The 26,931-nt window shown below is 36.9% G+C and overlaps 1 protein-coding gene across 1 annotated transcript in view; it reads left to right on the top strand.

The window, feature by feature from the left end:
* The window catches only part of RPF2 (ribosome production factor 2 homolog), a 40,378-nt gene that overhangs the window by 1,554 nt on the left and 11,893 nt on the right, over positions 1-26,931 (top strand). The window contains exons 2-7 of the mRNA XM_036765848.1: positions 868-1,000; positions 1,398-1,435; positions 5,409-5,448; positions 7,682-7,763; positions 8,310-8,386; positions 16,922-17,021. Coding sequence (XP_036621743.1) covers positions 868-1,000; positions 1,398-1,435; positions 5,409-5,448; positions 7,682-7,763; positions 8,310-8,386; positions 16,922-17,021 — 470 coding nt within the window. The remainder of the gene's footprint in view (positions 1-867; positions 1,001-1,397; positions 1,436-5,408; positions 5,449-7,681; positions 7,764-8,309; positions 8,387-16,921; positions 17,022-26,931) is intronic.

The following is a 26,931-nucleotide window of genomic DNA, read 5'->3' as shown; positions in this document are numbered from 1 at the left end:
AAATTATTTTATATTTGCTTTTCCACATACATGTTGTTTGTATTGCCCTTCCCTCACCCCCAGTATATTCTCCTTAAGGGCAAAGACTACCATTTTTGTCTTTGTATGCCTAGTATTGAGGGTAATGCTTTTCACATAGTCCATTTTGACAATTAATAGATGTTTGTTGAACTGAGTAATTAATTCTGGGTCTGGCCATTCAACCTAGTTCTGACTCTACCTAAGTGTACTCATGTGTAGTCCATACTTTTTTTCCATCTTGTCTGCAAGAATAGGCTCAGAAAGTTTGTCAGTGCTTCCCAAAATCTAGGCAAAGTATGCCTACATCATTCCCTTGTTGCTCTACTTGTGTCTATTAAAAAGAGACAGTGTGTGGTACCATGGGATGAGTGCTGTATTTGGAGTGAGAGGACCTGGCCCCAGCCTATCTTTCCAGCCTCGTTATACATTATTCCTTTCTCATATTCATGAGAACCAGCCAAGGTGGTTTTCTCACTTTTTCGTTTTCATATATTGCACTTCATCTTCTGTTTCTATATTTTTGCCCTGTCTCCCATATCTTGAACGGTCTACCTCATAGACTTTGATGGCTTGGGGCATATCCACTCCACAGTGTATCATCATGGTAGGATTTGAGTGGAGAATTTGTCTCCTTCACAATTTTATAAGAGTTGATTTCCCTTGAAAACATTTTTTTCAAATGAATGTAATTCATGATTAGTAACTATCTTAGTGGAAGCATATATTTTAACTTTCATGTAATTTTGAAAGAGCATACCATTATTTAGATGATTATTTTGACCTAAATGTGAAAAATGGTGCTTACATTCAAGTGCAATTTCTAAACTGTCAAATTTCTTTGTACAGAAAGCCCAAAACAAAACGGGCGAAGAGATTCCTTGAGAAGAGAGAGCCTAAACTCAATGAAAATGTTAAAAATGCCATGCTTATTAAAGGAGGAAATGCAAATACAACAATTACTCAAGTACTCAGAGATATGGTGAGTGCATTTTAAAAACCTAAAACTTTATTTCTGTAATTACTGAAAGTACTTACTGAAAATAATTGAGAAAGTTTTCAACTTGGCTCTTTAATTTAAAATACCTTGTTAGAGTAAGGCTTCACTTTCAAGAAGTAAAAGGGCATATTTATACCGGGTGGATGAAGAATATTGAAACCTGAGTGAGGGGAACTTCAAAGTGATATGAAGGATGATGTCTGAAAAATTATGACATCGCAGAAATGACAAGTGAAAGAAATATGGATGCAGTGTTTGTCTGGTCTTAGTGCTCTAAGGATGGGAGTAATCTTGAACAATAAATACTATAATAATTTAATTTTAGCTGAGATTTCAGATCATTTTGGTGTTTTCATGACTCTTAAATTCTCTTTTGCAGTATGCTTTGAAGAAACCTTATAGTGTTTTATATAAAAAGTAAGTAATGTTTTAATGTTTTTTAAAACCAAGTATACAGTTTGGTATCTGATAGAGTGTACCAGTAGCCTGATGGAAAAAGTAAGAGTTTGAGGATAAGAAGCACTATTTTTTTGAAGACAGATCAAATTAAAAAAACAAAACATTTTAATGGATATAGATCTGGCCAAATAAGCTGCTTGTGAGGTTTTTTTTTTCTCTACATGATCTACATATTTATCCTCATAACAGCTCCATTTTTAATTTTTCCTTTCACGTTCATTAATTTTTTTTCCCTTTCTTATACTCACAAATCCTTCCCTCTGCCATTCTAATCCTGTATTCTGCATTCCTTTTTTTCCTTCATCTTAGCCTCTATTCCCTGGAATCACTTTAGCTCACTCCCTGCACTACAGGCCTATTCTTTTTCTTCATCCCTTTGTATAAGGACCACTCTCACTGTGTTAACTTTTATTTCTTTTCAACTTCTTTACAAGTTAAATAGAGAATGAAAGAAGCAGCTGCTTATTAAGCACCTGCTTTGGGCTGGGTACTGAGAGAGAGTTACAAAGATTTAAGAGGACATAGCTCTTGCCCGCATGGAATTGAATCTTATAATGTTAAAAATGTCTGACAACTGTGGGTGTAATATGAAATACGAGACTTAGATGATATCTGTAAGAAAAATTGGAATTTAATAGCTACATAGCTTGAAAAAAGAAGACCGGGAAATGGTTATTACCTTTTGGTTAATACTCTAGCTCCTCAGTAAAATGTATGCTCCTTGAGGGCAGTAACTTGTCTATCCTTAACACCTTGCACATTTTATCAATCACTTAAGTATTTATCAGGTGTCTACATATACTTCCTGTACTGTGCTAAATATTGGGAATACAAATAAAAATTATGAATCAACTCCTTAATTGTAAAGAATTTGCACTCTAATGGGGATGACAACGAAGACATATTTTAAATATATAGCTAGATGCACAGTGGATAGAGTCCTTGACCTAGAGTCAGGTAGACAAGTTCAAAGCAAGCCTCAGATACTTCCTAGCTCAGTTACCCTAGGCAAGTCATTTAACCACTGTCTGCTTCAGTTTCTTCACTTATAAAATGAGGTTAATAACAGTACCCCTCTCTCAGATTTCTTGCAAGAATAAGATGAAATATTTGTGGAAGTGCTTTGTAAGCCCTAAAACTAGTATAAATGCTAGCTAATATTGTTATTATTATTGTAAAATGAATAAAGACAAAAATATACACAAAGTCATTAAACACAAGATAGTTTGGGAGTTGGCAGCAATCAAAGAAAGGCTTTATGCAAAAGATGGCTCTTTAGCTGCTGCTTAAAGGAAGAAAGGGACTCAGGGGTAAAGGTGAGGAGGAACTGGGTTCCAGTCATATGTACAAAGGCAAGGAGGTGGGAGATGGAGTGCCCTGAGTGAAAAGCTGAGAGAAGGCTGGCTGGCTGGATAATAGAGTGTTAAAGGGGGAGTAATGTCCAGTGAGGCTAGAAGGATAGAGTGGGGCCAGATCATAAAGGACTTTAAGAGCCAGTAGAGAAGTTCATACTTATTTTATCCTAAAGGCAGAAGGAAGCCACAGAATTTGATGAAATAGGAGATTCAGGAAAAATGACTTTGGTAGCCATGTGTTGGATAGATTGGCGTAGTGACCATGCAGTAATGCAGTAATCTAGGCAAGAAGTGATGAGGGCCCAAACTAGAGTGGTAGCTGTGTAAGTGAGGAGAACTATTCAGAGGCAGAAGATATGAAGGTGGAAAGAACAAGATTTAGCAAATGATTGGGTCTGTGGGGTGAGGGTAAGTGGGGCATTAAGATTCATGTCAGCGTTATGAACCTGGAAAGAATGAAAGCATGCTGCCTTTGCTTTTGGCAGAAATAGGGAAGTCTGGAAGCAGGTAGGTTTTAGGGAAAGAGATAATGAGTTCAGTTTTTGTAATTCATTATATTCTCCACTGGAAGTTACTTTACAAAAATTAAAAACAAAAACACTTTGTCCGTAGGCAGACGTTTTATCTGCTCTCACAAACCTCATAGGAAAGTAGTAAATAGCTTTTAGAAGGTAAAGCCTGATGCTCAATTTAAGAACCTACCAGTACAATAGAGGCTTTTAACATTTCCCAAAAAAGATCACACAGCTGGAGTCTGAGGTTGACACCAAGCCCACTGTTCTTTCTCCTGAGTCATCTAGTTGCCTAAAATGACCTGAGTACATTCTTGAGGGGAAGGAGGAAATCAAGAGATTGGAGATGTGGTGGGTGAATAAATTTAGGAGGAGTGAGGCATAAGGAGAAGTGGAAAGAGAGCTGTTATGGTCGCACAGGGGAATGTCACAGTTTCTAATTAAGGAAGTGGAAGACTTGTGGGTAATGGTGAGATGCAGTGTGTTTGTCCTAGATATGTCTGAAGTGAAGTAAAGGAGTAGATCATAGAATTTAAGGTACCTGAGGAATTGGGAAATGAGGTGGGTTTGAGGGAACATCTATGTGGATGTTAAAGGCCCTCTAGTAAAAGGGCAGGAGTTGGGGAGGAGAGAAAGATAATGAGCCAGGAGAGACAGTGACCTAGGGGTAGGTGTGCTACAGTCACTATGATTTGGATTGGGTAGAAAATTTTGATTGAGTGGGCTTCAGAAGAGGAAGAGGTTGCTGACTGAAGGAGGTAAAGGGGGAGTCTGGCACTAACATTGGGGAGCAGGGAGTATTCTGACTCACCCTCCAGTGTGAAACAGGTATTGGGAGAGAAAATACAGCCATTGCTACAGAATATAGCAGGAGCTATGGTGTTGTCAGAGGAACTAGGTCTCACTGAAGATTAATAGATAGGAAGGATTGTAAGTGAGGTCCAGGATGAAGAGGAGTTTGTTCTCTATAGAATGAAAATTCTAGAGGGCGCAATGGAAGGGAGGGAAGGTGATAGGCAAGGTTGGATTGGGACATGGGTGGGGTAGGGTTAAGGAGGATAGAGATGAGACAACAAGAGGAGATGGTTGTCACTTGATACATATTTGTTGTATTGAGTTGAATTGTTTGGAACAAAACAGTTTGCATATCCTCTAAGTACAGTGATGGCATAGGGGGAGAAAGGAATAATAATTCAACCTGTCTTTCCATATGGTAAGATGATGCTACAGGTGAAATTGCTTATAAATAATATTAGAGCTTTTATAATTAAGCATAAGAAAGCAAACTATAAAAAGAAGAAAAGGCAATGGTATACAATTTTTTAGCTCCTCACAATTGATAATGATTTTAAACTATTAGAGTTAATGATGAGATGTAGTGTATGACTTTGCACAACATTTAAGTTCTGCATAACAAAACTGTATAAAGCTTAAGGAGAATACATGCCATAAACTTAATAGATAAAAACTTAAAAACTAAACTGTATATTCAAAGGAATCACCCAGATACCATTAAATCAGGCCTGCACAACATAGGGCCTGTATGTTGTGCAGGCCTGTTTTACATCCTCTACATTTTTTGCAGGCTGCCCAAAATCCTTTCCTGGGCCACTTGCGGCCTGTGGGCCATATGTTGTGCAGGCCTGCATTAGATAAATGGTAAAAATGTATAGGCAAACAAACAAGAAAGAGGATGCATATGTTATAAGCTCTCTCTTGAGCAAATGTTTAAACTTACTGATTAAGTAACTTGAGGTATCAGTTTACATCCTTTAAACTAGGGGAGAATAATTAAAACGGACAAAACAATTCTGACAGGGTTGTTGAGAAACATACAGTCTGTATGGCTGGAAGAATTATAAATTAGTAATATCTTTTAGGAGGGGAGTCTGGTAATACACAGTAAGTCACACACATCTTACCTTTTACCTCAATAATACATTATTGGGAATACATTCAATATACTGTATTTCATTTGTTATAAATTTTGACTGTCATTGTTGAAAAATAAAGTGCATAAAATATAACATTACTATTTTTGATAATTTATTTTTATATCCTTAGAAAAAACATTACCAGACCTTTTGAGGACCAGACATCACTGGTAAGTATAAAGCAGCTTCTCTAATATATTAGAGTCTGATGCAGTTGTTGGGATAGCTGAGTGTAGTACACCATCATTTGTGGTTAGGGGAATTATAAATCATGCTACATATGAAAATATAGACTGTTTAGAACAGATAGTAGTCTGTTTTGGAGAAAATCTGTTTACTTCATTTACTTAAACGATCTGAGAGTTCATCACCCTAGACCAGTGGTGTCAGACTCAGAAATGGGGGCCACCAAACTGTACCTAAAGATCCCTTTGGGTAACATATTGACTTAATAAACCATGTATTAACATTGTTTTCTATTGTAGTTTTATTTCTTTTGTTAAATATTTCCCAATTACATTTTAATCTGATTCAACCCACACTGGGGAGTGGTGTGGGTTTCATGGGCCACGTTTTTGACACCTGCTGTCAACACTTCATTCAGTGATACACATTGCAACTCTTAGGTGACTTACTGGGTAGTTCTTGGTAGTTTCTACAGCTGAAAAATCCATTACCATGCAGCCAACGTTATGAAAAGTCTCATCAGGCACCACAAAGCTGGTATTCAGATGACAGATGTAGTATATCACCAAGTCCATAGTGGAAGAAACCCTTTCTATCTTGATAGGAACTCCAAACCTTGTACTCTGCTGGGTTAGCCTTCAAAAGTCCACATTGATACCCTCATCACCATGAGGCACTGAACGGTTGGGGTTCATGAGAAATATATTTAGCTCCCATATTAATCCTTTTTGGGGAGTGCTTTATATAGTATTTATAATTGTTATTGACATCACATTTAGAAAAGGAAATTAATCATAAACCAATAGGAAGAAACTCTCCCTGAACCAGGTGCAGTGGGAGAGCTTAGTGTTCAAGTGCAAATGGTTCTTGATAAGGGGCCAAAGTGAGCTTTGCCACCATGAGGATGATAGTATGGCCCCCTCAAGCATGATGGAAAATGAGGCAGAAAGGAATTTGGGGGAGCAGGACAAGAAGGACCTGGAACCCAAAGTTTTGAAGTGGAAAGTGAGTCCAGAGCGCCTGAAACACAGAGTCCTTACGTGTGTACATATGTGTGTGTGTGTGTGTATTGTCTAAAGTGATGTTCTACAGCCGAGTGCTGTGATTATAACAGTTTCTTGGTCCTATAGAAACGAGGAGGTAGGTGTGTGAGGAATATTGCTTTGCTGTTAGATGTGATGAAGAGAGGGGTATACTCTGGAATGACTATGATAGCAAAACAAAAAACATCAATTTCTGCTTTTAATAGCCTTTTCTTTGGTTTTATCTTGAGATGTTTTATTGATTCATTGTGTTTATAGTGCCCTCATTATTTTCTAAAGTTAAACCAGACTGTCAGATAAAGTGATGATGATTGATAGTATGTAACGTTTCATACCCAAAGGCCACTACCCCTCTGCCAAGAAGAAAGTGTGTTCCAAAATCAGCCTTCTGGAAACATCACTGGTCAATGCATTTGATCTGAATTCTGTTGCTTCTTAGTCTTCTCTTCATTCACTGTTTAGTATCATTTTGTATATTGTTCTGATTCTACTTTCTTTAATCTGCATCTGTTCTTGAGGCTTCTGTAGCATTTGTGTGTCAGTGTCTTTAGCCATTCTGCAGTTAATGGGCATCTGCTTTAGTTCCCATGCTATTGTGTTTCAATTAAAAAGAAAAGTGCTACTGTAAATATTTTGTTTTATATGCTTCCTTTCTTTTTGTAATTAACTTTTTTGGTGCATATATCCAGTAGTGAGATGGCTAAGTTATAGGGTATGAATAGCTTAAAGTTTTTTCAGTAAATTCTTTATTATTTTCCAGAGCCAGTTTATAGTTCTAATAACAGCTTGTGCCTGTCTGCCCACAACCTCTCAAACATTGACTGTTTCAGTCTTTGCCAATTTGGGTATGAGGTTAAACTCAAAGTTTATTGGCTTGTATTTCTCTTATTAGTGATTAGGAACGTTCTTTCATATGGTTGCTGATAGGTCATATTTTGTCTTTTGAACAACTTCATATATTTTGACTGTTTATCTAGCCCACTTATCTATTGGAGAATAGTTCTTAGTTTTATTGTGTATGTGTCTTCATTTGCCTGTTGATTTTAGTTGTCAGCCTTTAATCAGAGCTACTTAATGCATACTTTTCCCACTATCTGTAGTTTCTCTTTTATTCTAGTTGCAATGATTTTGTTATGTATATACTTTAAAATTTTCCCTTTTTTTGGCTTCATAGGAATTTTTTTCAAAGAAGTCAGACTGCTCCTTATTCATGTTTGGGTCTCATAATAAGAAGCGACCAAATAATCTCATAGTAGGTAAGATTCACCTGAATGTAAGAATGATCACCACTGAATGAAACCTATCTTTCGGGTTGTATTCTGAGGTTCTGGATTTAGGAATAGATAGTGTATTCTAAAGATAATTCTGTATGCCATTAAATATAATCATATAATCCTTTGCTTCCAGTTTTCGTGTATAAAATGGGCATATCTCCCTTATATTTTCTAATATAGTAGGTATGTATGTTTTTCAGGTATATATGGTTTTTAAAAGAGTGATATGATATGTGATAAAATGGTTTTCAAAAATGAAGACACCTAAAATGCTAAGTCAATGATATAATTCTTTTAAAAATCCTTCTAGCCTGTTATTTAGCAAGTTTGTCCACATACCATAACTCATAAACTAAACAGAGGAGATAAATTACAGTTTAAGTAAGAGACAATTTGTTATTCAGGAATGAAGGTGGGAGAAAAGGCTGGTGGCATTGGATACCTTGAACATGCATACCAGTTGGTGTATACAAAAGTCTGTGTATGGAATGAATGTTTAAGTAGAAACTTTGTGTATTGCTTTTTTAGGTCGTATGTATGATTATCACATCCTGGATATGATTGAGTTAGGTATTGAAAAGTTTGTCTCACTTAAAGATATTAAGGTAAGATGATTTTTAAAAATTCCTTTTATAACATTGATGTGCTCTAGTGACATCCTCTGGTGAATAGTTACATTACAGTTTTATAAACTGAACTGACTAGAAAGGCTCTTTATTTTCTGTTAATGTACTGTAAGGTATAAGAGATGGGTATATCTACATAATTATAGAATCGTAGGATATTAAGAATTGAAAGACTATAAATGTTAGTGATTTCAAAGTCTGAGGTAGGACCTCACAAGTTTTCTGATTTGTATTTTTCTTATTAGTGCTTTGGAAGATTTTTCATATAACTACTGATCATATTTTGTCAGTTTTCAAAACTGTTATGTTCTTTGATTATTTATCTTTTGGAGAATAGCTTTCACTCCATGTAGATGTCTCAGTTCCTTGTATAGGTTTTCATAAATGGGGAAACCAAGGCAGGAAGAGATTTTTGTTTGTTTCATTTGCTTGAATACATACAGCTAAGATATCTAGTGGAGAATCCTGAAAATTACATTCCATTTCTGCTTCTGTTTCTCTTGGTGCCCTTGGGCAGCTTTTTACCTTAGCTCTTTCATCATATGTTTTTTAAAAAGCATACTGTTGTATGCTTCCCTATATAATAAAGATGTGTTGATAAGTGAAATATTGTGCTGATAAATAAAATTATATATTCAAAAATTTTGCCTAAAGCAGCATCAGACTTCTATTTGGCTTTCTTAAATGGAATTTATACTTAAATACTTTCTTAATACTTAAGTATTTCCTTAACATGGATACTGTTACCTATCAAAGGAAGGGAATAGAGGTAGACAAGACTAGCTGCAGGTTTGATTGATTCACCTCCATAAAGCTCTTGTCCAGGATATGCCATTTTCAAGGGATAGGGATTGGAATTAGACCTGTGATTTCATTGGTAGAGGGAATGCCTCAGATGAGGAAGTTTTCTCTTAACAATGCCAGGCATTACCTCTCTGTACCTTAGAGTCTTAGAGAGTTGCTGAGGGAATTGTGAGAATTGTGTGAATCAGACTGACTCCATCTTTCAATTCTGGATTTAGCTCATTTCCCTTCCTGTTCAATTATGGGTCTAATCCAGTTTCTGTCTTGTGAAAAAAAACTTTATTGCATTGTTTGAACCTAGCCCTGTGTGACTGGGAAGCTGTTGCTTAGAGACCCTTAACTAAGGACCTAGGTTATGCTGACTGGAAACCAAGTTCAGGTCTGAAGGTTGATGCAAGGAGTTTGTTCATAGTTAGTTATCTCAAGCAACTCATGTGTCTTATCTGAAAATTGGCCCTGTGTTGGCCAATCAGTTTCCTTGTTCCTTTGATTGAATACAGACCCTTGGGGGAGAGTGGGACACCTCTTTTTCTGATTTCAGGAAATTGCACGTTTTCCCCCTCCCAACTCGGAAAGCCCCTAATCTTTCCTCCAATTAGAAATCAGATTACCTGATCTTGTATTCTGGTTTATATCCTGGTAGTTGTTTCCTTTTAGTGCATAAAAATCTGTTTACCCCTGTATTCAGAGTCCATTGACAAGCTGAGGAGGCCTGGTCCTGATTTGTTATGCAATTGGCATGCAATGCTTAATAAATTGATATACTTAGAAGCCCAAACCTTTGTTTCCTTGGTTATTTTAGATTTCACCTGTCACAATTTCCTAGAGCACTAAGAGGTGCCATTTTCTTTTTTTTTCTTTTTTTATATTTATTTATTTTCAGTTTTCAACATTCATTTCCATAAGTTTTAAATTTTTTCCCCTTCCCTCCCCCTGCCCGCCCTAAGATGGCATGCAATCTGGTATGGGCCCTACACATACATTCCTGTTAAACACATTTTCACATTAGTCACGTTGCATATTTATAATTATTAAATTATTATATCATTCTAATTATAATGAATGGGAGAAACCATGAGAAAGAAAATAAAACAAAAGAGAAGAGAGTCTGCTTCACTCAGCATTCCGACTCCATAGTTCTTTCTCTGCATGTGGATGATGGCATTTTCCATCATGAGCCCTCTGGAAAAGTTTTAGTTCCTTGCATTGCTGAGAAAAAAAAAATCACTCCTTGCACAATGTGGCTGTTACTGTATACCATGTTCTGGTTCTGCTCACTTCACTCAGCATCAGTTCATATATGTCTTTCCAGGTTTTCCTGAAGTCTTCCTGCTCATCATTTCTTCTAGCACAGTAGTATGACATTCATCTACCACAACTTGTTCAGACATCCCCCAATTGAAGGGCATCCCCTCGAATTCCACTTCTTGGCCACCACAGAAAGAGCTGCTATAAATATTTTTGTACATGTGGGTCCTTTTCCCATTTTTATGATCTCTTTGGGATACAGCCCTAGAAGCAATATTGCTGGGTCAAAGGGTATGCACATTTTTATAGCCCTTTGGGCATAGTTCCAAATCTCTCTCCAGAATGGTTGGATCAATTCACAGCTCCACCAACAATGAATTAGTGCTCCAACTTTCCCACATCTTCTCCAACATTTATCATTTTTCTATTTTGTCATGTTAGCCAATCTGATAGATGTGATATGGCACCTCAGAGTTGTTTTGATTTGCATCTCTCTAATCAATAGTGACTGAGAGCATTTTTTCATATGACTATAGATAGTTTTAATTTCTTCCTCTGAAAACTGCCTGTTCATATCCTTTGACCATTTATTAATTGGGAATGACTTGTACTCTTGTAAATTTGACTCAGTTTCTCTATATATTTTAGAAATGAGGCCTTTATCAGAGACACTAGTTGTAAAAATTCTTTCCCAGTTTTCTGCTTCCCTCCTAATCTTGCTTGTCTTGGCTTTGTTTCTGCAAAAACTTTTCAATTTAATGTAATCAAAATTATCCATTTTGCATTTCATAATGTTCTCCATCTCTTGATCTCTTGTTTGGTCATAAGTTCCTCCATTCAAGAGATGCCATTTTCAAACAGTCCAGATTGAGGAGAGGAACCATTTTGCAAATGGGAAAGAAATTTTGCTTCTTCTGAAGCAGTAGTGTTGAAGAACATAAGTACTACTTTATCTGTATTTGGGGTAGCTAGGAGGTGCAGTGGGTAGAGCACAGGGCTTGGAATCAGAAAGACTCATGTTTATGAGTTCCGATCCGACCTCAGACACTTACTAGCTGTGTGATCCCAGGTAAGTCATTTATCCTGTTTGCCTCAGTTCCTCTTCTGTAAAATGAGCTGGAGGAGGAAATGGTAAACCACTCCAGTATCTTTGCCAGGATGAGATCACGAAGAGTCAGACACAACTGAAAACGACTGAATACCAACACCAACAATATGTCAGTATTTCTCACTTCTGTTATAAATGAATTTAAATATAGTATAAGGTATGCTTAATAAAATTTGATGTTTTTCAAAATATGTTAGGGTTTGAGGTGCCTATAAGGTGAATGAGGGGATATTTTGTAAAGCATTCATGGTTTGAGAGTTAATCTGGACTCTTTAAGTTCATAGGGCCTTGTGCCAGCACTGAGTAGAGATCTGGGATCTTGCTTATTTTTGCTAATGATTCATCAAATTAAGTTGAATATTTAAGTCTGTACTGTGTACAGAGGACAAAGCTAGGTGCTGAGGGGTGCGATACAAAAGACTTGTCACATTAAAAATAAAACTACAGTACAAAATCAAACAGTGACAGTGTGAGGCTCACTGGAGAGGATCAAGAAGACAACATGTAAAGCCTTTAGAAACTAGTGCTGTTTAAATGCTAGTCTTATGAAAAGCAGGAAAGTTTGGGCTCAAGTCCTGCCACAGACACATTTTGGTTCTGTGACATATCATTTACATTCTCAGTGCCCTTAGATAATTCTAGAAGTTATAGACAGTAGCTCCCCACATTGGAAAAATCATACATCCGTACCAAAAGTACATGGATGAAGGGCGAAGGAAGCAGCTTTGAAGTCTAAAGGAGAAAAACCATTCTTTTCTCCTGTCAGGGATGAGCATGATGAGGCCACAGTGAAGACTATGCAGGAAGTAGTATTTGAGTTGGACTTTATTATGAGGAGGGAGTTGTGTGTGATGTGGCAGCTCCGTGCTCTGTTGGGTAGAGTACCAGTCCTGGAGTTAGGAAGATCTGAGTTCAGATGCAGCCTCAGACACTTGGTAGCTGTGTGACCTTGGGCAAGTCACTTAACATCTGTATGCCTCAGTTTTCTTCACTGTAAAATGAGGATAATAACAGCACCTACCTCTTAGGGTAGTGAGGATTAAATGGAAACAAAAGTTGTACAGGGCTTAGCGCAGCGCCCGACGCATGATCAGTTCTGTGTAAATATTAATCTTCTCTTGTTGTTCTTGTTGGCTCTTTGGGGGTTTCAGTGCCAGATTAAGGAGTTACTGAGTAGGGAGCTGTGAGAGGTTTTGAGTAGGTTTGTGGCAGGACCAGATCTGTGTATCAGGAAGAAGTGTAGAGAATGCTGGACTAGGAGTTAGGAAGATTTGGCTGTAGAGTTATGTGATCTTCAGATTGGGCTCTCTAACCTCAAAAGTACCTTCTACCTCTAAGTCTGTGATCCTAAAATAAATATGGCAGTAATGTGAAGGATGGATCAGAATGGGCAGAGTGTGGAACCAGTCCAGGTAGGTGAGAATGGAGACCTGGACTAGTGTTGTGGTCAGTTGTGCTGCAATAGAAACCAGGGGATGGGTGGGAGAGAGATTTACGCCCTACTTAGTTTAGTTGTGATAATTCAGAAGGCCATGAATGGCACTTCATAGTTTCTCTTCCAGATGCTGATTATGATTAGTGGCTTATACAGGCCTACCAGCTCCCAAGCAGCAGAATGTATTCGAAAAACATCACAAAACCCCCAGACATTACCAAATAAAAGTTTTGAAAAATGTTCAGTTTTAATAAGTATTCTTGACTTCTCTATTGGATATTGGGAGCCTGCCTCTCCTTATCAGGGTAGTTCACCCTGAATGAAGCCTTCTGATTAGACTATGACCTAATGCTTACAAGTCCAGCAAGAAGTTAATGAAGTGAGACTTCTCTACTTATTTTCTGGGTTGAGAGAGGCCCTTCTTGCCAAGTCAGCTTAGCTCTAGTTGTTTGACTTCTCAGAAGAGGTCTGCAGCTTGTAAATATTTCTACTTTACTGCCCCAGTTAATTTTTAGTCATTTAACTGTTACTTGTTTTTTCTCACTTGAACCTGACCCAAATAGATCATAGAACTGCTATGATTGCATAACTTCTATTTGTATACAAAATAATTTTGATTAGCAGTCATATTTCTTGCTTAGCAGGGGCTACTTCATTTATGTAATAATTCCTTTCACCTGAAATTCTTTATAATTATAATATAATTATTAATAAATAATTAATAATAAATTAATGCTATATAATTATAATATAAAATAATAATTGTATTATCACTGCAGCCTTTCTTGTATACTACTTTAAGGCTTATGAAACACTTTTTTCAAAGCATCTTGTGAGGAATTGGGCACAGAAAGACTGACGACTACATGGTCTCTGTGTCAGGGTTAGGACTTGAACCTTAAACATTCAGAGATAATAATAGTACTTTTTCCATTGTACCAAGCTACTTAGCGGCTACTCAGACTATACTTTCCCTCATTTAACTCCTATATAACCCCAGTAGAATTAATTAACCTTTTATAAATATTCCAATACAGGTGTGGCACCTAAATAATTTGCTGAAACTATCATGCCTTTGTTAAGGTGTTTCTCTTTCCTTCATCATGACAGCATTCCACCTAGTACCAGCAGTTGACCTTTTATTATGGATCTAGCCCAAGGTACAAGGAGTAGTGATGTACCCCAAAGCAAATATACAGAACTGATGGTTGTCATTGAGGATCTAGGGCAGGCCTGTACAACATATGGCCTGCCAAAGGATTTTGGGTGGCCCATGGAAAATGCAGAGGATGTAGAAGAGTTCTGCACAACATCCCGCATGTGGGCTGCTTTGGTGGGCCATGTGGGCTATATGTTGTGCAGGTCTGATCAAGGAAAGAGGTCAGATTCCCCAAATGAGCAAGGAGCAGAAGAGCTAGGGAGAGGCTGACTAGTCATCCTGATGCTCAAAAATTAGTCTGGGAGTGCTTGGCAGAGACAGAATGAACTACAAGATCTTAGCTTCACACTGCCCTCTTCATTATTATAGTCATTGTGTATATTCTTTTCCTAGTTCTGCTTACTTTACTTTGTATCATAGACGTCTTCTCATGCTTCTCAATATTCTTTATCTTCATTTTTCTTATGGCACAGAAATATTCCATTACATCTGTGTGCCACAATTTGTTTAGCTGTTCTCAGTCAGTGTCCATCGACTTTGTTTCTAGAGCTTTACTTTCCACTAAATGAAATACTATAAATATTTTGATGTATGCGGATCTTGGTCTTTCTTTTTCTTATTGACTTCCTTGGAGTCTATGCCTATTAGTTGGATCTCCACTTCTAGGCATAGGGACATGTTAGACCCTCTTTTCACATAATTCCAAGTTGCTTTCCAGAATAGTTGAACCAGTTTACAGTTCTACAACACTGTATTAGTATGCCTGTCTTTAACACTTTGGGCGCAGGGGTGGGGGGGGGCTCATCTTCACCAGTGTGCTGGGTGCTGAATGAAAGCTCAGAATTATTTTCATCCGGATTTCTCCTATTATTAGTGTTTCATGTGTTAACAGTTGACATTTTTCTTTGAAAACTTCATTCATATCCTTTGATCACTTATTAGTTAGGGAATGATTCTTCTATCATATATCTGATGCAAAGATTTTTTTCCCTGTGTACCTTCTTATCCTAGTTGTTTTGATTTTGTTTTTGCAAAAGTTTTTCAGTTTAATACAATTGAAATTGTCTAATTAATTTTTTTTAACTACCACTAGTAGCGACACTGTCCTCCTTGCTTAGATTGTGAGCTTCTTGAGGGCACAGAATATTTTCATCTTTCTTTGTATCCTGAGTACTTAGTACAGTGCCTGGCAATTGGGCAACATTCATTTTTGAATGTTATGTGGTGGTACTTTACATTAATGTTGTTGTGGTCATTGTAATATATTGTTTTCTTGGCTCTGGTACTTCACTCTGCATCAGTTCATGTAAGTCTTTGAATGTTTTTTCTCTATATGTTTTCATTTCTTATAGCACATAATTCCATTACGTTCATGTACTACAATTTGTTTAATGTTCCTCAGTTGATGGGCATCAACTTTGTGATCTGGTTCTCTTCAAATTTTTTTTGTGTGTGTGTGGTATAAGCTTTCATACTTAGGTCATTTATCCATTTTGAGTTTTCTGTTGTATGTAGTGTAAAATTATGATCTAAATGTAATTTCTGTCAAATGGGTTTTTACTTTTTCCAGCCGTTAGCACCAAATAGGGATTTCTTTCCCAAGTAATTCTTATACTTGAGTTTACTGAACACTGATTTATTGAATTAAATTGTTTTACTTTTCTATTTTTTAAGTTGTACCAAATAATTTAGATCAAAGGTGTCAAACTCTCACTGGCTCCTACAAACTCCCACATGAACGAGATTAAAATGTAATTGGGAAGTGTTTAATAATAAATAAAAATTAACATAGATAATGTAAATTTGTCGTTTTCTAAGTCAATGGGTGATCTAAAGGGATCCCTTTCTCTTTGAGTTTGATGTTACTCATTTAGATGATTGTTGTTTATAATATAATTTTGAAGGCTAGAATTACAATTGCCTTTTCATTCCAACTTTTTCTACCCATTATTTCCTTTGAGATTCTGTATTTATTGTTCCCCTTTGTAGTTTGCTTGCTATAGCACTAAATCTGTAAATTAATTTAGGTGGTTCATTCTCACTATTATAGTGGCCCAGCACAGCTATGAGCACTGACTGTCCTTCTAGTTATTTAAGTATCCATACAGGCTCTTATTTCATTTTTAGTAAAAAACAAATTAGTATAAAGGGGCAGCTAGGTGGCACAGTGGATAGAGTGCTGGGCCTGCAGTTAGATCGAAGTTCAAATCCAGTCTCGGACACTTAACTTGCTCTGTGAGCCTGGGTAAGTCACTTAACCCTGTTTGCCTCAGTTTCCTCATCTGTAAACTGAGCTGGAAAAGGCAATGGCAAACCACTCCAGTATCTTAGCCAAGAACACTCCAAATGGGGTTATGAAAAGTCTGATGTAACTGAAATGACTGAAAAAAAGTACAGATAACATGCCCAGGTGTAGGCATCAGTGGGACAGAACTGGCTAGGAAGGATCTGATTCATATCCAAGACTGATCAGATGAGAAGTCTTGATGAGAGGTAAGTTAGCTAAGGCAGAATGATAGGTCCAAGATAATCTAGAATGAAAGAGGGAAGAGTAGGGGTGCCAGGAAGAAGGAAGCTCTGGGGATAAACTCTGGTAGTAGGACAGAGGACATTTCTTTTTGCAAATATTCACAGAAATGATTATAATAGCTAAGAACTTTTTAAAGCCTTAATTTATCATGTGGAAGGATGGGAAGCTTAAAAGGTCAACCGATAGTTGGAATGGTCTGTACTTTAAAAAAAAAAAATTCTCTCCATTAGAACAGCAAGTGCCCTGAGGGAACAAAACCCATGTTGATATTTGCTGGTGATGCTTTTGATGTAAGTGAAGACTATAGGAGATTGAAAAGTCTTCTTATTGGTAAGTGGTTTTTCTAATCTTCATTATCAAAAATTTAAACTGGTTGGTGATAATCTGCCAACCTCCAACCATGTAGACTTTTTTTTCTTTGCTGTCTTCTTTTCCTTCTTCTATTGCTTTTTTTTTTTTCACTTTTCTTCCCACTCCCCCCCCCCTTTATTTTACTTACATCACTCTTTGACAGTGGCATGCTCCCAAATTGGTAAAGACTTTTTTCACAGACCTACCATCACACTTTTCTTTTACTCCAAAATAATTTCTCTTTAATAGTTTTGCTGTTGTGTTTTATGGATGTTACTTAGGTCTGTATAAGATATCTAGAGCTAAGAGTTATTGACCTCTGCTTTAGATTATGAAGAATGGCTTATTATTTTGGGAAGTAATATTTAAAATCATTTAATATTAGGTCAATAAATTAAAACTTATTATAAAATTGTTAAAATTTTAAAACACAAATTCTCTACCTGCTCAAACCTTAATTGTGTCCCATTGCCTATAGGTTAAAGTCCAAACTCCTTACCTAGATATTTAAGGTCTTCTACGGTCTAGCCTTTATTTTCATGTCCAACTTTATCTCTAATTCTCTTTTTTGTTATTCTCTCCCAGTAATTATGACCTTGATGTAAGTGACTTCCAAATCTATACCTAGAGTCTTTACCTTTCCTCTGAACTTGGACACAGTTCCAGCTACGTGTTTGATATTTCCAGGATGTCTTGCTGGCTTCTCAAATTTAATATTTCCAAAAACAATTATTTTTTACCTCCCAGTCAGTAAACGTATGCCTGGTTTGTTGTGGTTTGTCTGAGATCAACTTATACTGGGGCTTTGTGCTCAGTTTGTATGATTCTAGGATAGCCTCTCATCTGGACTATGAACTTTACATCATACTTCTTGCCTTGGGTTACTTCCTTACAACACAGATACTTCACAATCCCTTGCAATCTGGTTTTCCATTTACATATTCTGTTTTCCAGCCAAACTGACTTACTATTGTAGAAGCATATAGAAAACCTTCTTTTAGTTCAGCTGAAAATACTAAGACACAAATACTCTGTAATCACAAGTTGTTTCCAGAATTTTCCTTTTAGAAATGTGAAAAAGTCAAGAACAAAACCTTAGGCTCCAGCGATTAGATTTTTAAAATTGTATTTTATTTTTTGATATTGGGTTTCCTTTTATTATACAGACTGGAAGAGCTGAAGGTTCCCATGGGCCTAAACCCATTACTGCTAGAATGGAAGCTTTAATCTGTTGCTCCTTTTATCTGGCCTGAGCCTATTCATCCCATCTTAGGCAGCCTATTGGCCCCCTGCTCCTGGGCACTCCCCATCTTGTATGTGTTGGACTTAGTGTGGACATTTCTTGGTTTTAGCTCTGCTGCAGCTCAGGACTCCCCTGCTCAGGTTATCTACCAGTCTCAGCCTCCCCAGTTGCAAGGACTACAGGCATTACGTGAAGGAACTAGAGGTGTGACCTACTTAAGAACAGTACCCTCTTTCCTCATTCTGAAGGATTTCCATTAGTGGGGAACTTGTAGCCTGGAGGCCATGTATGGCCTTCTAGGTCTTTGGGTGTGGTCTTTTGACTGATTCTAAGTTTTACCAAACAAATCCTTTTATTAAGGAGATTTGTTCTGTGAAGTTTGGACTCCTTCAAAAGGCCACACTTGAAGACCTAGAGGGCCAGATGTGGCCTAGAGGCCACAGGTTCTCAGCCCCTGGATTAGAGTACTACAGTATCAGAGACCTTTCACCAGATCAAATCTAGATTTCTCTGATTTCTATTTCAGAGCTCTTATTCAGCTTTGGTCTTTTCATCAGAAATGCTTGAAAGTCCTCTATTCCATTTTTTTTTTCCCTTCTCTCAGATGGTCCTCACTTTGCAGGGTAAGTGTTATAAGTGTTATAGCCTATCTCTTTTGCCTTGTGGGATATAGTATTCTAAAATCTCTCATTTTTAGTAGAAGTTGCCAAGTCTTGAATGATCCTTCTTTCTTTGTTGAGGAAACTGGGCTTTTGGCTATGCCATTGTTAGGAATTTTTCCTTTTCTGTGTTTCAGGATTGGTGGTTTCTTTTAACATTAACTTTATCCTAAACAAATTGCTAAACAAATCATGGTATTGAATGTTAATGGAATATTACTGGTCCATAAGAAGGGCAGTTTTAGATGTGGGCAGTTTTAGAAGCGAGCAGTTTTCATTTATGATTTCTTGAAATATAGTGTCCAGTCCATGATTTTTATTGCAGAGAGGGCTGTCAGTGATTCTTAAATAATCCCTTTACGTATTTTCCAAATCATTTATTTATGATATTAGATTTCTTATATTTTCTTCCATTTTTTTCAGGCTTTTGATTTTTTTTCTATTTCTTGCTATCATGGATTTGTTTTGTCTGTTGCCCATTCTAATTTCAGGGATTTCATTTCTTGAGAAAAGTTTAATGCTGGCCTTTTTCAAGATACTTATTCTCCTTCCATTTCTTTCTTCCAGACTTCTTTTTGCATTTTTGATGCTTTGTTTCTTCTAGGTATTCATGTGGAAATTCCTTGTGGACAATCCATTTTTTCCCCCTTTTTGAGTGTCCGCTTGCAGATTTACTGAGTTAGATTTGCAATAATTTTTTATCTGGGTTGGTGGTTTTTTTTTGTTTTTTTTGTTTTTTTGATTTACTAATATATTTAGCTTTAGTTCCTGAGATGGGGCTTTGTGTCATGTCCAGGTACTTCCTCTTACTGTCCTCTTGGATGAAAATTGTTAACCCTACTTGATCTTGTTCAGAATTCTGTAGATTCCCGAGTTGATCTTCACCACCTGGGCTTAGGCCTCCCTGGATCTTTGATGATCATACCGTTAGATCTTCAGGTATCTTAGGACTTAGTGTAGAGAATGGGGAGCCTCTGGGCCTGGGCTGTCCTTGTCTGAGTTTAGTGGCACTGTGATGATTGATGTTGCTCCTGTAGGGTTTATAAGGCTTTTTGATGAGCTTTTGGCTGCCCTTTTTTTTGTAGTTCTGAGGTAGAAGATATCATGTATTCATTGGATTTCTGGATCTTTTATTCAGTCTGGCTTGAACATTAGAGTTTTACTGACATAGATCTGTGTGACTTGGGCAGCCATCTTGGCCCGAAGTTATGAGTAATGATAAGTTAATAAAAATTATTTCTGGTAGATTTATGCCTAAGATGTAGAGTATTTCTATTACAGAGTATTATTACTACAATTTTTTTCCCTTCCACATTATTCCTTGTGTGTGACATTCCATCTCCATCTTCAGTGTCATTGCATTGGTTATTCCCATGCCTAGAATGCCCTCCCTCTTCACCTCTGGCTTATAGAATCCTTAGCTTTCTTTGTATCTATTTGCGTTTCTGGCTATACATTGTAACTACCCAGTAGAAAATAGTAAACTCCATTGGGTTAGTGTCTGTTTTATTTTGTCCTTTATATCCCCAGTGCCTTGGCATTAATTAAAAACAGAATTGAATCCTTACTAAACAGAGATATATTGCAGTCAAGGACAGTATCGGTTTAGATTGCAATCTCATTTATAAATTATTGCAGAAGATAACAGAAAGTTACAAGTAGGAATGACACCCCAGCACTGAAAAGAGTAAAGCTGTAAAGAGCATTGCATATGAGACTCAGATCAGCCAGATCAACCAAAGAACATCTGTGTAGATAAAACTGAAAGGACCAAAAGAGATGGGAAATGAAACAAATCTTCGTCATTTTTACTCTGATCCAGTCTCATCATTGATGCTCAGATCTCCTTATTGGTAATACTGGAACACCATTTCAGGGCCCTCTTCCTTTTGAAGAAGTGGCAGTGGCACCTCTAAAATGAAGGGACAAAGAATTTAGGCCTGACCAGATCAGTTCAGGAGAAATGTGTGTAGGAGGTGACAGATTTTAAGGGAACTTAAGGATCGATTTTCATGATAGCTCAGATGATTCCAAAATAATTTGAAAAGATTACTAAAAAAAATCAGAACCTATCAACTCTCATCTCTATGAAGTTTTTAAGAATGAATTTTTAAAGGCATCAAGGGAGTGAAAACTACAAGAAGTGAATAAATAGCCTTTCATGATTGATTTCCCTAGGTCACATCTTTATAGACACATTGTCTGACTGATCTGTATGAGAAAATAGAAAATCCTTCTGTTTGATTTACAACAAAACATTTGACTCAGAGCAAAATTCAGCATTGTTAAGTTCTTTTCAAAAAAACCATTTCTACCATGACTATGTTAAGAGAATACAAGATTTTATGACAGATGCAGACATAGAGATAGTAGGTCATTGAAGTATTCTCAAATTCAGCACTTAAAATAGGAAGAAATATTTGCCGGTGTCATGGATCATGGCTTGTGCAAAGTCCAAGCAGAAGCAGGATTTCTTATTTATAGGAAAGTCCTACAAATGTTTCTGTTTGCAGATAACATTGTGCTGATTGCATCAAACCCTAGAATGTTTCCAGGCTTTCTGTGCAAGTCAGTCATTCTGCAGCAGGGTTTCTTAAACTAGGACTCCATGAACTTGTGCTTACATTTGTGTGTATCTGTATATATGTGTGTGTATTCACACTCGAGTCAAGATATCACCCTCTGGATGTCATTAGTCCTCTTCAGAAACAAAGGATGAGCAACAATGTGTGTGTCTATGTGTATACACACACACACATAATGCATGTATATGTATATGTATAAATATGTATATATTAACATGTATTTGTGTATAAAATTCTTTCATTGTAATTTGTTTTCTTGGTAATCCTATGCATTTTTTAAAAAAACCACTATTAATTAAAAAAAAATAAAAATAACCATTATCCTGAGAAAAGTTTCCTAGGCTTCACCAGACTGCCAGAAGGGTCCACAACACACAAAAGACCTCCTTGATCTAAAAGCATCAGCCTAGCTATTCACACTGGGAAAAAAAAAATGCATTGTGGATGACAGCTGTATTGCTCAAATTATGACATGCAGCTGGATAGGTCACCTAATGAGTTAGTCCATGCCTAAATTTATCTTGAACAGGTACTGCATATGGCCATTGAGTTCAGCCTAGAATTTAATAGAGGAGATAGGTCTGTATTACATTTGGAAACTTATACACCTACAGAGAACTCAAGCTGCTCATGGCCACAAAATCTCATCTTTTTACCACCAGTATTCTCCCAGTGTTGTACTACAATACATTCATCATATAATCTTGCATTTTAGAGGAATAGGGAAAGGGGAAAGGAACATTTATTAAGCATCTGCTATGTGCCAGGCACTGTGCTAAATGCTTTACAAACATATTGTTTGATTTTAGAGTTAAAAAACAAAGTGCTATGATAAATCTGAGGGAACCTTACTAGAAGGATCAGAGATGGTTTCAGTGGAAGAAGTAGTATTTGAGTTGTGCTGGGTTTTAACATTTGAAGAGACTGATGGAGAGGACTTTCCAGGCATGAAGAGGTTGACGAAAAGGGCTTCGTAGTCATAGGGAACACTGTGGGGAAAAGCAGAAGAATACAGCTCATGTTTACAGGGCAGACAGTAGTAGTAAGTCATGAGTGTATGGAGGAAGAAAATTTGAGATAAACTCAGAAAAGAAGTGTGAATGAGAATTGTGAAGGGTTTTGAATACCCAGGAAAGGAGTTTGAATTTTATTTAGTAAGCAGTAGGAAGTCACTTAGGATGGTTGAGCAGTCGGTGTGAACAGATACGTGTTTGCTCTGTAACAAAGATGAGCTAAAACCTCAAGTTGTATTCCTTATTTCACTATATAATTAATACAAAAATTATTTGGAACTATTTATAGAATCACAGACCCTTTAGAGATAGAGAAGGTGCTTTAGGATTTTGTCAGATCTGTTTTCTCATTGCAGGAATAACTTCTACAGTATCCTTGAAACAAGGTCATCCAGCCTCAGCTGGAATGTTAGAAGTGCTTACAGTGGGAGGAAGTTCACTACTTTTTGAGGCAGCTTGTTTGACATTTGTACTATCCAGAAGCAAATACCCCACAGGCTAAACATAAGCAGTTCCTTGGATCATTCCTTATGCAAGAAGGTCTAAGTCTATTGTGGTGTATGCTAAAAAGAAGACCAAGAAAGGGGATGAGCCTTCCTGAATTCTCTTTAGTTTACCAGTGTAGGTCCTAAAAGTGTGATGTCCAGGGCTGCCTATTCTACTTGTGGCCCATTACAGAGCAGAAAGTGACACTGTTACTACTGCCCTTAATCTCAGATTCTGCATTTGGGTTAATGTAGTCTAAGATTGTTTTTAGTTTTTATATAGTTTTTAGCAGCAGTCAGGCTGCTGGCTCACGGTCTTGTGGTCATCAGATATTTGAAAGACTTACTAGGGTATCAGTGCCATATGTTAGTTATTGAAATTAGTTGTGGGGGGCAGAGGGAGGGGAGCGTTTGCTAGGTTGTCTAAAAATCTAAATTGCCTCTTCTGTGTCATGTTGTTTATTTTTGATTCAGCCACCAGATGGCAGAACTGACCAGGCAGTACTGGAAGATCCTCCACCATTAGTGATTGGACCATGAGATTCAAAAGGAAAAAAGGAAAGAGTGGGGTGGGAGAGATGGGGAAAAAGAGAAGGAACATTGGATCCGAATGCGTGATGCCACATGATAATTTTAAATATAAAAATACAAGGAAAGGATAGATTTATGTGTAGTTTGTGAGTTGTGCTGGGTTTTAACATTTGAAGAGATTTGTGCAAATGAACTAATGGTGATAGGAAGGGAAGAAGATCATGAACAGTTTTTTCTCTGGGCAGTCACTTATAGCTAGTGATTATATTGAAGAAAAACTGAGAACCCCTTCTGTCTTTGTTGTGCATATATATGCTAGACAATCTTCTGGTATCTTCTTTAGTTCTATCTGCCTACCATGTGTACTTTTAATATGCAAGCATATGGTTCAACTTTATACCACAAAGTGTTTGAGTACTACTTTTTCTAAAAATAGGAAACCATGAGAATATTCATCTTTAGATTCATTTCTTGAAATTTTATCGTAAGAATATTGTTCTTGTCAGTTGTATTGGTTTACAAGTTATCTGTATAATTTGGTAGCTCCCTAAGATATCAAGCCATAAGTCAATTTAATAAAAACGAATTTTGAAAGGTTTGCTACTGATTGTATTTCTCTGTCCTGCCTTCTTTCAGTATTGAAGTACACTACTTTACTCTAGCTTTATGTTATCTTTTATCTTCTAATCCCCATGGTATCTATTACATTTGATTGAGCTTTTTTAGATGTTTGTGTTATAGGGGAAATAAATAACTGGACCCCCTGAATAAGGCTGTTACCTATAACTTTTCTGCAGACAAGATTAATTTAAACACTGCACTTATTCCTCCATGCAAACTAACTAGCCATCTGCTGTCACAGAGATGTACTCTCTTTCTTTAAATGAATGTTATAAATTACATTGATATCTTTTTGTTTTATCACAGCTAACCAATCCTAAACATAAATTCTCCACAAAGCACATTACCTAAAAATTAAGCAAAGCTACCTTAAAGAGTGGCTAGCAATTGGTAGTATATGTTGATGCTACTTTTGTCCTTTACTATTTAACAGAAAGAAAAGATGGTTTGCTTCTGGTTGAGTAATTTGGTGCCAGTGTTGTCTGCGGTATTTGGCCTGAATTTTGTCATCCTTTATTATGTCTTCATTTACATTTTTATAGCTTATTCTTTTTGTTCTGCTTTTTTTTAACTCTGCATCACATCTATAAATCTTGCAAGGTTTCTCAGAATTCTCCATATTTGTAATCCACTGTGGATTTTTAGAAACCAAATGGTAAACAATATGCCTTCTGTCATATCCTTTTGTGCTGCTGTCCCATCTCTCATCTTCCTTCTACTGCCAAAATTCCCAGAGAGTACTAGTGCTCACCTACTTGCTTAATTCTCATCCTCTTTGACCTCTCATAAGCGTTTGACACTCTTGTCCATTCTTAGTGGAAGTTTTCTGTTTTCTTGGCTTCTGTGATCCTGTACCATCTTGACTCTTGACTCTTCTGTTACCCCTCATTACTGTCTTACCCTTTGCCTCTCTTTTCTTCATCCTTCCCCCTAAATAAGTTTCCTCATTAGATTTCCTCAGTATTCTGTCTCATCACTCTCCTTGCTTTACTTCATTACCCTTGGTGAGCTTATTTGTGAGATAATGTCATTAAGCTCTTTGTAAACCTTAAAGCACTATGGAATGTCAGCCGTTTTTACTGCTTCTGCAGCTTCAAATCCGTATATTCAGGCCTGGACTCTTTACTAGTCTCCAATCCTATGTTTTCATGTTGCTACTTAGCTCTATTTAGATAGTCTGTAAATAAATGAAAATCTACAGTAGTGATAACAACCTATCATCTCTCCATCCCTTCAAACCCAGCTCCTCATGACTTTTTTTAACCTTGTTTAATGACATCATCATTCTCAGACTTTTTGCCTTTTAAAAACTTGAAGTCATCTTTTCATTGCTTCTCCTTTGCCTCCTAGCCTCCAGTCACCAAATCCTGTTGATTGGATTCTACACAATGCCCCTTGCACCTGTCCTTTCCTTACCTAGACCCCTAGTTCAGGCTTTCACTCTAGGATAGTGGTCTCGCACTGGCTACAGTGGCAGGCACCTATTAGATTTTCCCTCTTACAAACAACCCTGTGGACCAATACAAAGTAAGTCTTCCTAAAGCATGGTACTGATATATAACTTCCTTAATCAGAAACTTTCCGTGGCTTCCCATTACCTAAGAAATAAAGTCCATAGTCCCTGTTTTGGTATTCAAGGTCTAATATGATCTGACTCTAAATGTACTTTAAAAAAGTTTTATTGATACTCTTTTTAAAAAAAATATCGCTATTATTACCTCCTAATGACTCTCCCCTCTCCACAGTGGAACCTGTATCAGATTAATTCCGTCAAACAAAGCGAAGCAACATAATGGCCTTATCTGAAAATGTATGCCTCATTCTACGTGAATATTCTAGAACCTCTCAGCTAAGATAGGCAGAAGGCATGCTTTTCACCATCAGTCCCCTGAATTTACCATTCATTCCCAACATGTCTTCCCTGTTTTATCTCCATCTATTGCTGCCACTCTTTTTTTTATTCTTTCAAACTCTAGGGTCTTTTCATTCCTCCAAAAGTGCCCCTCATTTTTCCAACCTGGAATCTTTGCTCCTGCCTCTCCTTCCACTTGGGTTATGTTACTATTTTTGTTTCTGTGTTGTTTTAACTTCCCTTAGTATATTTGTAAGCTCTTTGAGGAGAAAGATTCCCTTTTATATCCCTACTCCGTACCTCATGGAGCAGACATTTGATCAATATTTGTTGAATCAACAATTATCCGGACTACAAATATGCAAGAATTGTTTTTCTCCTTTAGTTCTAGGCAAACTTTCATATTACATTGGGCAAATTTGCATTTGTTTTGCTAAGACTTAACACTTATGCTACTGGTGTACTTTCCAAATGTTGCTTCCCCTTTTTTTCCTTAAATATATTTTTCTATTATCTTGAGGTACCATGAATTCTAATGAAATTTCATTTCAGCAGTTCAGGGGGCAATCATCGAAGGGAAGGTAGGCATTGACTTTTGTGAGACGCAGACCCACAAGCTATTTTACGTCTAAAGTCTTTTGACCTGGTAGAAAATATGGTTTTCTTTTTCCAAATGTTTTTCTTAATACAGCATTCATTCTTAAAAAACTTAGGAAAACAACATGTATTGAAAATGGTTCTGCTATTTCAGAGGAGAGGGGAATATCTGCTGTTCCCAAAACAAAACCGACCTCAGTGTTGGTACTGTTGCACTGAGTTAGCAGAGCTTTATTTATTTGGTAGCTCTGGTATGGTGAATTTGGGGCAAAATCTTATGGCATTTCGTTAGTTTTGAAATTT

This window comes from Trichosurus vulpecula, chromosome 7 (assembly GCF_011100635.1).
Source record: "Trichosurus vulpecula isolate mTriVul1 chromosome 7, mTriVul1.pri, whole genome shotgun sequence".
In the NCBI taxonomy this organism is placed as follows: domain Eukaryota; kingdom Metazoa; phylum Chordata; class Mammalia; order Diprotodontia; family Phalangeridae; genus Trichosurus; species Trichosurus vulpecula.
Note: the sequence above shows the minus strand (reverse complement) of the source record. Positions and strands in the feature narration are given on the sequence as shown.